A 13,985-nucleotide genomic window follows, 5' to 3' on the forward strand; every position below is an offset into this window, starting at 1 on the left:
CGTCGCCGGGCGTCGCCCACCCGGGCCGCGATGACCCTCGCCGACAGGCCCACTCGCAGGCCGGCACGGCACGACGCCAGCCTGCCCGGACAAAACCAAGTTTCTGGAAGACGAAACTCGATCGGTACAAAACGCCGCAACTGGCGCGCTAAGGGCGAAAGCGGGGCCGTAAATCGAGTTTTGGAATCAAGTTACCCTAATGAGATATCGACACCGTCGTGTCCTCGTAGAGGATTCACCGATCCCTCAAAATTCATCCCGGTTCTGTCCGGTCACGGAAAGCGACCGCCATGCTGCCGCGAAGCGCTAAAAGCTGAATCCGGGTGAAGGGTACCGAGGGCCGAGGGCGTGGAGGCTCGCCGTGCTGCCGGACCGTACTCAGTCTCTCTCTCTCTCTCTCTCTCTCTCTCTCTCTCTCTTCTCTCTCTCTCTCTCTCGCACTCAGGGGAGTGCGGCAGGTGGCAGGGGTGCGAGGGAGACAGAGCGACAGAGAAACGGCCCGCTGGCCCTGCGATGCACTGTGATGGATGGCAGGGCGGCCACTCCCTGCGTGATGGGTGCTTCGCCGCTACGCCCTACACCAGCCAGGGCGTCAGAACGTCGGGGCCAGCTCCGCGCGGGAGGCGCGTCGAAACGACTCCGGTAACGCGTCTGTCCCCCGTCGTCCCGCAGCGTCGCGCCTATCCTTCGAGGCCTTTGCGCGCCTTGGGGGCGACGACGCGCCGCGCTGTCTCTCTCCGGTAATCGAGAAATCGAAATGAACCGCCGACGCGGACGGCCATGGCGGCGCCCTACCTACACTGTACACAGTGCACACGCAGTTGCACTGCACGCGGCAGCCCGCCCGCAACCCGCAATGCGTGCCCAGTACAAACACCGGCCGGCTCACCGCGGCGGCAGCCAGTTGCACTTTTTGCCTACTTCCAGGCGCAAAGTACGGCTTTTTGCACCTTTCAGGCGGCTATCTAGGCAAAACCCCTCCCCCGTCATTCGTACCCGCGCCCGATGGCTCATTCCGAACCACCACTTTCACAGTTCCTTCTCTCTCGCACTCGCGGGGCGTCCCGGAGGGGTGCGAGTGAGAAGGAGCGACGACGGAGAGCGCTGTTCGACATGAGGCTATCTTGCAGGCGGCTCGTGCGCGGCGTGGCGCCGGGCCGCGCTGCGGTACGCTGCGGGTGTGGCCGTCGGCAGGTCCGGCAGGTCCGGCAGGACGACGGCGAGCCAGGCCAGGGCCTTGATGAGCTGCAGCGGGAAGAGAATCCGAGGCTAATGAGAGGCGGGCCGAGGGGTGTGGCGAGGAACACGTCCCGAGCGAGGGACGGAGCGACACCGCGCCGTCCGTGGGTTATGAGTTTCTAACTGGATTGCCGCGGGGGAAGCAGGGCGGAGGAAAGCGGCCCGATCGCGCGGCAAGCCGACGAGGACGAGGGGCGTGCGGAAAAAAACTAAATAAACGCAGAGAAAATGAAATACGGAACGGGCGCAAGTCCCTCCCGGCCGCAGCGAGGCTGAGTCCCGAACAGTGCGGGAAAACGGAACAGGTTTCCACGGTCTTCTTTCCCAGAGGACCGGCCCGAAACTGTTTAATGCAAACGCGTATTAGAGTAGGACGATGCGGTGTTATCAGCCGCGGAAGCGAACCACGCGCTCGGCTGACCCTCACGGCAAAAGCCCCCCCCCCCCCTCTCTCTCCCTCGTCGCCGGGTGTGGCCGTCGCTTAATTGGACAATGGACCAGGACGCTGTCCTCGCGGGGGAACGCCAAGGTCTGCGGTGCGTCCCGCGTCGCGTCACGTCCAGGACGGCGCCGACCGGGACGCACGCGCGCACACGACGCGCGCTCGGGCACGGGCAGCACGCCACCAGGTCGCAGACAGGGGCCTACTTGAGCACCGCTGGGGCGTCGGCGTCCGGTACCGCGCGGGTGCAAGGTTCCTAATGGCGGGGCGGGGCGGGGCGGGGCGGGGCGGGGCGGGGCGCAGCCAAGCACGAAATGGGATGGGTTCGGGTGCTGCACGTACTGACTGCAGGCAGCGCAACGCGGCGCAACGCCCTCGCACACCGACAATCCTCGCACCCACACCAGTGCAGCCCCCCCCCCCCCCCCCCGGGCCCCGTCATCAAAACACGCCGGACGAGCGAAAAATTTGATCGACGAGGGAGACGGGAGGGACGAGACGAGGCCGGCGCGCCAAATGTCGTTACTGTCGCAAATGAGCTTCATTCTAAACGGCCGGGAGGACGAGCAGGCCGTCAACGTCAAGCACGGCGTCGTAATCCAATCGGCGGGGCCATCCTGGCCATCCTGTTGTCGTGTCTGCCTTGTCTCAGAGTAGCCAAGTCGGAGTGACGACACCAGCGTGCCGGCCGGTCACGCTAACACCAATCACACACAAACAAACACACACACACGCGCGCGCGATGTGGAAGAATTTCGGTACCACGGCGTTCACTTGTGCATCACAGCGGTGCGGTGCAGCGCGGCGTGCAAAGGAGCGGACGCGTCCGTGTGCGCGGCAAGACGGCTCGCCGTCAACTGAACTCAACCGGCGGCCCGCCCCGCCCCGCCGCGCCGCACCACGCCCGCCAAGCAGCCAAGCAGCGGCCTAGCGTTGGCCTGGCGGTCTGGCGGGGCGCCACGGCATGGCCGGGCATGGCGGCGGGCAGCGGGCTGACCCGGCGGGACGGCCCCCTGCGTTGGCTCCGCGTGGTGCATGTGGTGGCCGCCGAGTCTCGAGTCTCGGTGCGCACGCCGCGCGTCTAACTCTAATTCGAGACTTGTAAGCAGCTTTCCCGCTTGTGACGCATCGCCACGAATTAGTCCGACAAGAACCTCGCGCTGTCTCTCTCGCCCTCGCGGGGCGTCCCGGCGGGCTGCGAGGGAGACAGAGCGACGGAGCGCGGTTCGGAATGCAGATTATAGGTCTCGCCGGCGGCAACGCGACGCTGAGCCGCTTGAACGCTGTTTAGCAACACGAACTGTCCCGTCCCAAGTCCCAGCCTTGGGCCACGCTTGCAGTGGGGCAGCACGAGGTGGGCATAGGCGGGCGAAGTGGCACGTGTCATGCGGTCTGTCTCTGTCGCACCCCTTCGGACCGCTCCACGGGTGCGAGAGAGACAGAGCACTCGGACGCCAACCACGGGCCTGCACTGCTGTAATGGGAGCGCGGTCAAAAAGTCACCGGGCCCGGAAAAAAAGATGGCCAGTTGCAAGTTTCAAGGCTAGGCGCCGTCGCAGCACATTTCCATGCTGCGCGATGCTGCGACATCGGAAACACAATAGTGCAGGAAGCGAGGGCGCTTTGGCGTGGCTTTGGCTGCCAGAGTGACCATCGGGCGTTTCGGGTTTCCCGTGCCGACGTTTCCCGCTGACCGAACTCATTTTCCGGCCGGTCGGGCCCGAAAGGCGCCGAAAGGCAAACAAATCATTTCTGGTCCAGCCACCAATCGCAATATGGGGGCGACCGGCGAATGGCGAATGTGGCGCGCGCTGCGCAGAGCGCCAAAAGACCGGCGTCACGGTGGAAGCGGCCACAATCCCGGATGCATTTGCAGCTCCAAAGTAATGACTCGAACCGAACGTGTGACCATGCTAATGGATTGCTCTCCGAGCGAGGCATCCTTTGGTGGGGTCACACGCTCGGATGGAGACCTGTTTAGCGACTCTGGAGCTCAAAGGGCGTATCATCCTCCTCAGCTCAAAAGGCGACCCTTCTGGCCCACTGCGCGCTGGCCTGGCGGGCTGGTCTATGCGGCGGGCGCCCGACCGACTGCCGCCGCAAGCTTCTCAGTCTGCTGCCAGAGTCGTTCTCGTCGCTCTGTCCCTCTCGCACTCGTGGGGCGTGCCTTAGGGGTGCGAGAGGGACAGAGCGACGAGAACGACTCTCGGAATCAGTCTGCTGCCGCGCGGGGCGTGGCGCTGCGGCGCTGCGGTCGCCGTGGACATGGACACTTTCCCGCGCACGTAACGCTATGGACAGCGGATCTCACGGGACGAGATGGGACGAGACGAGTCCCAGCGAGCTGATTCCGAACCCGCCGCTCTGTCTCCCTCGCACTCATGGGAACCCAACGACGAAAAGGCACCGTTCGGAAACAGCCCTGCAGCCTGCGCCTTTTGACTCGGCCGCAGCCGCCGCAGTGCGCCGCAGCCACTCCGGGACTGTCTCCGGGACTCCAGCAGCCGTCTGATTCCGAGCACTGCTTTCGTCGCTCTGTCTCTCTCGCACTCATGGGGCGGTCCGTAGGGGTGCGAGAGAGACAGAGCGACGAAGCAGTGTTCGGAATCAGACGGCAGACTCCAGCCGGTGCGCATCGTCGTCGTCGCTCCGTCTCTCTCGCGCCTGTGCGGGTGGTGCGGGCGCCCTGCGAGTGCGAGAGAGACGGAGCGACGACGAGTGGTGCGCGCGCAAGGAGCCTGTTGGCCGCCCCGGGCAGCCCTTGGCCGCAAACGGGCATGCATCTGCTGGCCTCTGGCTGCCTCTGGCGGATCGTGGATTATGGGAAGGAAATCAATCCGGTCCGATTCGATCCACCAATCAGGGCGCCGGGGGCCACAGGCACAGGCCAGTTCCCACCGCGAGGAGGCAGAGGATGCCGTGTGACCCGGCAGCGGCAGACAGCAGCAGGCCGCGCAGCAGTCCGAACCAAGGCCTGTTCTAGAGAGAGGGTTGCCCAAGAAGGCTGTCCTAGAGGGCTGTTCGAGGGAACAGTTCTAGAGGACTGCTCGAAGACGATTCGGCTCCGGCGCTCGTATGCATCCTGTGCCTCCCGTTTCTTCCAAACACAGCCAGCGGGGCGTTCTCAGCCCTTTTCAAACAACGTCAAAAACGCGTGAAAATACAGAGGTGCCCCGCAGAGCGAGACCGAGCCTGTGCATGTCAAAAGAAGCAGCTCACCAGCAGGACGAGTGTGCTAAGCATGGGCCCTCCGCGGGGGCCCGCCGTGCGGCCGTGACATCCCGTGACCCCCGCGTCACGAAGGCGCGTCACGGCGCCGCGTCACGGCGTCGCCACGCGCGGGGCCCGGCAATTGCCCCTCTGGTGATTGGACGGAGCCGGGGCTTTGACACACACAACCACACACTCACACAAACACACACACACACACGCGCGCGGCCGCGTTCGTGGGCGTCGTCGTGGACGCGGGGCGCCTCGCCCGCCTCCTCCGCGAAGAGCGCAATCGCTCTCGGCGCGGCCGCGGACGTCCGCGAGGCTCGGCGCTGCGCAGCGCTGCGCGCGGGAACACCGTCTGTCACGGGTTCGACGGCGAAGTACTGCAGCCACGCCGCCCCGGGCGGTGCGCCCCGCGAGCGTGTGTGCGTGCGGTAGTTTTGCCTCATACCTCCGCCAGCACAACAAGAGCACAAACAACAACAACTACAAGGAGCAGCGCCTTTTCATTTCCACCTGTTGGTGCGTGCCGCGAGTGCCTCCAGTGCCTGGCGGGGAGGGCGGCCGAGCGAGGCAGGAACGCGGCAGTGCGTGCTGCGCAGTGCTGCGCGGTGCTGCGCCCTCCCCCCGCCCTCCGTTTACAACGCTTCGATTCCCGGCCGGTTTCTCGCTCGCCATTTCCCTGCGCAGGGCAGCACAGGGCAGGCGGCGGCCAGCAGCCAGCAAACGCAAAGGCCGAAGCCGCGTAATTAAGGGACCAGGACGACGTCAACGAGTCTCCCTCGCACTCATGGGGCCTACCCATAGGCCAAAGGGCAAAGGGTGGCCGTGCTGGGAGAGAGAGACACAGGGAGAGAGAGGGGGGAGAGGGGGGCGGTTTGCACTCCGAATTTGGCACGCCCTGACACTGCCTTTGCCACCAGCTCCACGTTTTAGGGTGGCTTTGACGCCCAGGTTCTGGGCACCTTTGTTGCCTGGTCTCAGAGTCCAAAAATCAGCCGCCCCGACCTTGGATGCCCGAATGCATGCCCTACCTGAGCAGAGAGAGAGAGAGAGAGAGAGAGAGAGAGAGAGAGAGAGAGAGAGAGAGAGAGAGAGAGAGAGAGAGAGAGAGAGAGAGAGAGAGAGAGAGAGAGAGAGACGAGAGCGATGTTTGGAATGGGGGAGACCCGGCCCGTGAACGGTCCCCACTCCGCTGTCACGGCTGCCGCGGCTCACCTTGTGGTTCAGGTCCAGCACGTCCTCCTCCAGGCTGGCGTCCGAGTACAGGTCGTCCGCCGTGTCGCACGTCGAGCTGCGGCCCGACGAGTTGAAGCTGGAGCTCCGATACAGCTGGCTGCAACAGGGAAAAGTCGGCGGTCTTTTGAATTCTTGCCTCAATGACGGGCAGTCTTGCTTGAAACTAGAGCCAAGGTTTCTGGAAGCAAAGCAACAACCAAATCGGCACACTCAAAGCCCCACTTTGACGCCTTGTCGTCTGGTTGGAATGATTTCCCAGAGAAGTCGGCGCCTCCCGCCTCGATGCTTCCACATTCAGAACCCCCACCCCCACTGCCCTCACTCCCCCCACCCCGGCCTCGCCCTCGCCTCCGAGCTCGCCTCTGCGTCGCCACAGAGCGCCAGCGCCCGCAGCGCCCCACCGCCTGCCCGGGCCGCCGCCCCGCCGCCGCAGCCGTCCGTTGGGCTGCCTACCCGGCACGGCGCTGGGGCGTGCCGGATCGGATGGGTTGCCTACGGCCCGGGCCATTGCCATTACCATTAAGGGCTAGGCCACACATGATCGTATGCCATTTCGGGCCCGACACATGCTCGCCTGCACTGCAAAATGAGACATGGCCGTCCTTACTCAGGTGACACTTTATCCCGGCGGAGAAGAACCACAAGCGGCTACGACTCCCACTCGCAGTATGGCCAGTCAGGGTGAAGGAGTACATCCCCCCCGAGGGGGGCCGAGTAAGAACGTCAGGCGGATTCAAATAAACGCCCATTTTTCACCGCAAGGTACAAAGAAAAAGGTTTTTGCAATGGTTGTGCAGTATTCTTCGCAATCCTTTTCACTGCAAGACCTACATAGTCGACTTGAAGAGTTCACAGTATAGGAAATGAGCACGGTTTCGCTGATGCCCTGCTAAAAATTCAGCAGAGAGACGTTCGACCAGCCAGCAACATGCGTCGGGTTCGTCTTTTGGCTCTGAGGCTATCTGCGGCTGCATAGCCTGACCGATAACTTTGGCGCGACGAATCCAGCGGGAGAATGTTGTTGGTTGTTGTTCTTTGGCGCGCCGGCACGCAAAGAGCACGCGCGCCGCTGTGACTAATGCCCCGGCATTGCGCGTACAGTGGGCCAGAAGACCGGTGGAGGCGGTCAAAACTCTGCATGCGTTTTGAGCTCCAGAGCCGCTAAAGTGGACTAGAACCGAACGAGTGACCCTACCAATGGATTCCTCGTTCGGAGAGCAAGCCATTGGTGGCGTCACACAGTCCCATTTAGAGACTCGAGAGCCCAAAACGCGTCTAGAGTTTTTGGCCACCTCCACTGGTCTTCTGGCCCACTGTAGCGTGGCCGTGTGGACAGTGGTGCGACTCACCTTGCCAGCGCGTTGGAGCCGAGGGCCGCCCGCTTGCCCGCGCTGCAACAAAAGACACAACGGAGTCAGCATCAGCAGTCAGCGGCTGCAGCCGAGCGATTCAGGAGATCGGTTCGTCGCTCTGTCTCTCTCGCACCCTTGCGGGCAGCCCCATGAGCGCGATAGAGACAGAGCGACGAAACGATTGTTTTGAAGACGCAGCCTGAAGCGTCGAATTTGCGTGTATCTGGATTCCGGCTCTGTTTCTAGGGCGGCCATACGGCCCGAAGACCAGACCAGACAGACGCGTCACGCGTGGATGTGGGAGGCGTTTGCTTCGCTGCTCTGTGTCCGGTGACTGCGGCGACCTAGTCAAGCTCGCCCGCGCGCCACGCCGCTACACTGGCACTGGCCTCGTGGCCGACCGGCCGCAAGTGTTCCCAGATGTTCCTGACAATGTTCCAATGTTCCCAATGTTCTTGATGTTCCGATAATCCGAAATGTTCTCAAATGTTCCCTGTTCCCTCGTACGTGAATTTCCCGAGTTGTCCACCCCTCGGGCCACGCGCTGGGCTTTGCTATGGGGCCGTGCACGTGCGGCGAGGCCTGCTTGACGCCAATCAGGCCGAGGGAGAGAACGAGAGAGAACGAGAGAGAACGAGAGAACGAGACAGAAAGAGAGAACGAGAGAACGCAGCAAGGAAAGGCAATCAATTAGGCCGCTGCACTGCTCGCTGCACCGACGATTCCTCACGCGACTGCACCGCGACCCGTCGCTCTCTCTCTCTCTCTCTCTCTCTCTCTCTCTCTCTCTCTCTCTCTCTCTCTCTCTCTCTCTCTCTCTCTCTCTCTCTCCCCGGCAGAGCCGCCCTTTGCCTCGTTCCCAGCGGTACATTGCGACTTCCTCTTGCAGGAGCCCAACAGCACACGGCCCCAGCAGGCTGACCCCGAACGGCGCGCTTCGCCGCTCTCGTCGCTCTGTCCCTCTCGCACTTACGGGGCGTCCCGCGGGGGTGCGCTGGGGTGCGAGAGAGACAGCGCGACACCGCTCTACAGTGCCTCTCTAACGGCGACCACACAGCACACCGGCCGGCCGGCCGACGAGCTCATCAGGCCGCAGCGCCTCCGCGCTCCGCCTTCGACTGTCTTCTCTCGCTCCTTGGAGGGGACGCCGCATGAGGGCGAGGGAGACAGAGCGACGAAAACGACTCTCGGAATGAGTCCGCCTCCGCTGCCTGACATTTCCACCGCGAGGACTCCGCGCCCCGTGCCGTCGTCCCGACGGGTCCCGACCCCGCCAATCGCTGGCGCCGCATCTCCGCGACCTCGCCGAGCCGAACCCGCCGAGCCTCGCCGAGCACGCTGCACGTGTGCGTCGTGCGTCAACGGCCCAGCGACCCAACGGCCCAGCGACCCAACGGCCCAGCGACCCAACGGCCCAACGGCCACCGCACGACGTGGAGCACGCGGGGAGGCGCCGACGGCAGTGCGAAGAAGGAGGAGAGGGAGAAGAAGAAGGGGAAGAAGATGGCGCTCCTGTCGGATTCCTCCACGATTCGGCCGAGCGGACGGATTTCAGCCGTCTTTCCGCCGCCAAAAAATAATTGCGGAAAATAAACGTTTGTCCTATTTTCAGCTGGGGAAAAAGATAAAATAACAGAAAAAGTCGTTAGTACAAAGAACAGAATTATCATCATTGTGTCTCCAGTCGCTCGTCGAGCGTGTCGAGGGGGGTCTGTTTGTTGTTGTTGTTGTTGTTGTTGTTGTTGTTGCTGCTGTTGTTGTTGTTTGCTGTTGTTGATGCTTTCGCCGTCCCAAATGAACTTCGCATGACACAAGACGCTTGAGAAATATTCCTGCCAGGGAAATAAATATTACCCACTGTGATTATACACGCAGCAGCGCGTTAAACCAGTTGAGCGAGCAGTGCAACACTCTACTCTGCCGCTTGCGGGCTTGCAGGTCGTCGAGGGCAAGGGGCGGGCGTGCACTCTAAAAACGCTTAAAAAGAAAGACTGCATCCAACATATTACGGCAGAGAATTCGTTCGGCGATTCGTGGCGGCGAGCAAAATATTTGCGAATCCTATTTCTAGGGACACTAAGTAGTTGCCTGCCGGCAACATGCCCTCGCGTTACAGAGCGGGGTCGCTCTATCCGCCTTGCCTTTCCCCTGGTCGGAAACACGGCAAAGTTTCACTCTCTTTTTGACAGTGGTCCTGCAGTGCTGCCAGTAGCTTTTGCGCGGACTGGCTGCCGCCGCGGCGGACGCGAGGCGACGCGAAGCATGGCGGAGCGTGGCGGAGCCCCGGAGAAATGAAGCGTCTCCCCGCGGCGCTGGCGCGGCGCTGCCCCCTGCCGCGCCGCCCGGGCACGGGAGATGGATGACTTAGTTTTCGCGGCGACCGCTCTGTCGCTCTTACGTCGCGAACGCGAAATTAAATGCCGGGTCGGCTGTCGGTTAAGGCGGCCGGCGGTCCAACCTCCGTTACAAAACGAACCACGGAACGCGGCAACGCGGCACCCGAGCGGCGCGACACGCCGTCACCGCGTTGTGTCGCGCTGTCGCGGCCCGGCCGTCACGATCACGTCACGGCCGTGACGTCACGCCGCCGCGCGACACACGCACGCTGTCTCTCTCGCACTCGCGGGCCGAGTCGGCCGACCCGCACTGGTGCGAGGGAGACGGCGAGCCAGGGCGCCAAGGACGCCGCGGCCCAGACGTGTCGATAGGCGCGGAGAAAGCGGTGGCGGCGCAAAGCGCAAAGCGCAAAGCGCGTGGCGGCCGAGGCGGGGATGCGGGCGGACAGGTGTCCGTCTCTCTCGCTCTGCAGTGACGCGCCGCGCCCGGCCGCGCCAGTGCGAGAGAGGCGAAGGACTTGGAGTGCTCCAAGTCAAACTGCCCTCGGCGACAGGGACGTGGGTCGCTGCGGGCGTGCTGCGTTGCGGGGGCGTGCGCGCCGCGCCCGCTGCCCCGCAGCAGCCTGGCGTCACCCTGTCTCTCTCGCGCCGCGGGGCGCGCGCTATAAGTGCGAGAGAGACAGGACGACGCCAAGCACTGGAATCATCGTGCTGGTAATTGGACCAGTCCGGTCTTTTGCCTGGAACCGCCTGGCACGCACTGCCGATTTGCCATCCTGCCTCTTTGTGCGCGGCCGCGGCCAGTGCAGTGGCGCCGCGGTCAGGCAGGCAGGCAGGCAGGCAGGCAGGCAGACCGAGGCGAGGCTCGCCAGGTGAGCTGCGCACTGCGCGGTCGCGGACCGTCGCGGACTTATGTCGATCCAAGGCGCGGCGGGTGGCCTGCGGAGCGATTCCGAAAATTGCAGTGCCTCGTCACTCTGTCTCTCTCTTACACTGAAACGCCCCGTGAGTGCGAGAGAGAGAGACATCGACGACGGCTGGGCGTTGCTGCGGGCCGCGTTCAGGTCACCGCCGACGCCCGCCCACAGACCGCGACAGTGTTCTTTCGCTCTTTCCTTCCTTGTGTGTAGTGTGTGCTTCTGGCCGGGCGAGTCAAGCGGCGCGGAGAGGCCCCACGGGGGGTCCGGCCGGTTCGGTACGCCGGGTTGCCGGCGTGCGACTCGTGACCCCGTTAGACGTTCGGCGGGCCGTTTGGCGGGCCGGCGTGCCGCGGCGAGGGCGTGTTTGCCTCGGTGGGCAACGTTAGCGCGGTGGGTAAACTCAGAGGACGGCCGCTCGAACCATTCGCTCGCACATGTTGGCATTCGGGCAGGGCCGAGCCCGGCCAGGCGCACTTCCAGTGGCTCAGTCCACTCACTGACATGACTCACAGGGAGAGACAGCAAAAACGGACGATGACGATGCCATGCCGTCTTCCAGTTAACAAATAAATGTGTTTTCGTTTGGGAATTGCGCACAAATGTACGTGTGCCAATTTAAATCTAGGACTCCTAATTTCGGCGCCGTTTTCCTTGGTGTTCCCCCTAGGTGCTGACCGCCACCATGTAGTACCAGAGCCGCACGAGGCAGCGCCTCACGAAGTGGCCGCTGCCCAGGGCAGCCCTGGGCGCCTCGTGGTGGTTGGCAGTCATGGTGTAGTAGCACGCGCGGGCTGGCGCTGCCCGCCGCTGCCCCACATCCAGGGCGACCATCATTAAGTATTCCGCCGGCCTTTTGGTGCAGGCTGATGATTCCGAACTGCACCTGTCTCTCTCGCACTCACGAGGCGTTCCGTCGGAGTGCGAGAGAGACAGACGGTTGGGTTGTTCGGCATCACTCCGCCGCGCCCCGCAGCCACCGCGCCCTCCAGCCCTTGGCCTGGGCTGGCCTGGCGTGGCGTGGCGTGGCGTGGAGTGGCGGCAAGATATAATTATTGCAGTCCGATAGGATCGCCGGGCCGCGGCCAGTGCCCACGGCGCCCACGGCAGTGCCACTGCACGCTGCAGCGCTGCACGGCCTTGACCCGGACTGCCGCCACCGGGCCGCCGCCGCCGCCACCAAAGCAGCAGCAGCGCCGGTCCGGCCGGTTCGGCACGAAACCGGGTCCGCGCGGTCAGCGACGCCACGCCGCCCACGCCACTGTGAAAAACAGACAGCGGCCCAGAAGTAATTGTTGGAAAGTCGATGTCGCATAACGGTGAGGGCAGGCTGCGAGGCGCGGCGCGGCGACGCGGCTCGGCTCCCACACCAATCGAGGGGAGGAGCGGCAAGAACAGGCTTATGTCACTGCGGGCCCACGCCTCTAGGGCCTGCAGGGCCTGCAGGGCCTCCAGGGGGAATTAGCGGAGATGAGACTGCGGGACCCGTGGCGCTGCCCCACCCCGCCCCGCCTCGCCCCGCCTCGCCCCAGCCCACCCCTCGCCCCCCGCCCCGCTCCGCCCCGCCCCGCCACCCGGCGATGACTCCTGCGAATACGGCAAGCCCATCACGATGGCGCCATTTCACTCCTTTTGCGCTGTCTTCACGGTGTCCAGAGTCCAGAGTGCCTGATTCCGCCACGCTGTCTCTCTCGCACCCTTCCGGCGCGCCCTGCGAGTGGGAGAGAAACACAGCGACGAAAGCCCCGTTCGGAATGAGCGTCGTGGTGCACCCCCGGCCAGCACACGTTAGACGCAACCAAGCCTTTTCTTTCCAATGTCTTTGCTTCTTCACTGCGAATAACCCCCTCCCCTTCCCTTGCCCGCGAGGCCGTCCTGCGAATAGTGGTTGCGCCACACTGTACTAATGCCGAGGCGCCGAGGCTGGGAGGGAAGTCCCGCCGGCTGGACCACCGCGGCGCGTCCCGGCGAGGCTTCGCGACGTCGCTGCCGCCTCCCCGAGGGCCGAGAACGGGAGGTTTCTCTTCCTCCGTCTCTCTCGCACCCACGGGCCGCTCCGTTCCGTCTGGGTGTGCGACAGAGACAGAGCGACAAGCCGTCTCGGCGGCGCCACGCCATTCGGGCTGTGATTGCCGGCGGAGTGGCGCTGGCGCGCTGGAGGCCGCGCCTCCACTGCGATTCCGCTAGCGCAGCTAGCGCACGCGCTGTCTTTCTCGCACCCCGACAGAACGTTCCATGGGAGCGAGAGGGGCAGAGCACCGAAGGCAAGTCGTGTTCGGAATGAGACTGCAGCTACTGCAGGCACTGCCTCCTGCAGCGCAGTGCCACGCAGTGCCACGCAGTGCCACGCAGTGCCTAGCTGAAGCCGTCAGTCAGCCAATGAGGCTCGTCGCTCACGCTGCGGCCGCGACGAAACCGCCCAGAAAAACCAACAACAATCGCCAAAAATGAATAACAGCCGTCGGCCATGGAAGTAGCGAGTCTTGGGCCGGGGTGTCGACGCCCCAAGCGCGAATCAATTCGAGTCACGGCAAGCCAAGTCGCGGCGGCAGCGGCCGGCTAGCGGTGCGTGACTGCGTGACTTGGTGGCGCCGCTATAGCGGCTGCAGCCCGCGCCGCGCCGCTAGCCTCGCGCGGGTACCTCGACGCCACTATCGATTCGAGCTTCGAGCGCGCGGCCGGGAAGGGACAATGCACTTGACGCGGTGGAGCAGCGCCGTCACCGTCGTCGCCGCCAAGGCCAGCCAGACGGCCAGGGCGACGACGGCCACGACGGCGACGTGCACGTGCACGGCGATGTGGGCCGCGCAAATGGCGCCCCAATGAAGGGCGCTAACAAGGACGCCTCGCCGCGGCGCCGCGGTGACAGGAGAAAGCCAGGCGCGGCGTGGCACGGCGTGGCACGGCACGGCCACCGCTAACAATGTGTTCTTTTCTTCGAAGCGCCAAGCGCAAAGCGCCAAGCGCAAAGCGCCAAGCGGCACAGCACGGCGGGCACGCCCTTCGGCGCCACCACGAGGAGCACACGGTGCACGGCAGGCCGCCCGGTCGCGTGGGCCGCATGGCGGCATGGCATGGGCGGCCGACGCGATGCCCGCGGATTGCAGTGCAGGGCGCCGCGGTGCTGCGGTGCCGCGGTCGCGTCGCTTCCGGTCCGACTTTCCGACTTCCGGCGAGGCGCTGCACCGGTAATGAGAGGGTCATGAGCGGGCCGAGGCCGCGCCGCCGCGTCCCGTTGCCGCGGCAA

The 13,985-nt window shown here is 64.3% G+C and overlaps 1 protein-coding gene across 8 annotated transcripts in view; it reads right to left on the bottom strand.

Moving 5' to 3' along the window:
• Nucleotides 1-13,985, bottom strand: part of LOC117651138 (rab11 family-interacting protein 4) — a 59,867-nt gene that overhangs the window by 8,465 nt on the left and 37,417 nt on the right. For 4 of the 8 annotated variants that reach the window (XM_034394931.1, XM_034394929.1, XM_034394935.1 and 1 more), the window contains 2 exons: nucleotides 7,483-7,524; nucleotides 6,113-6,254 (listed from right to left, as the gene is read on the bottom strand). In XM_034394931.1, coding sequence (XP_034250822.1) covers nucleotides 6,113-6,254; nucleotides 7,483-7,524 — 184 coding nt within the window. The remainder of the gene's footprint in view (nucleotides 1-6,112; nucleotides 6,255-7,482; nucleotides 7,525-13,985) is intronic. The other 4 variants (XM_034394938.1, XM_034394930.1, XM_034394937.1 and 1 more) reach the window with 2 other exon arrangements.

The sequence above is a fragment of the Thrips palmi genome, unplaced genomic scaffold (assembly GCF_012932325.1).
Source record: "Thrips palmi isolate BJ-2018 unplaced genomic scaffold, TpBJ-2018v1 HiC_scaffold_5, whole genome shotgun sequence".
In the NCBI taxonomy this organism is placed as follows: Eukaryota; Metazoa; Arthropoda; class Insecta; order Thysanoptera; family Thripidae; genus Thrips; species Thrips palmi.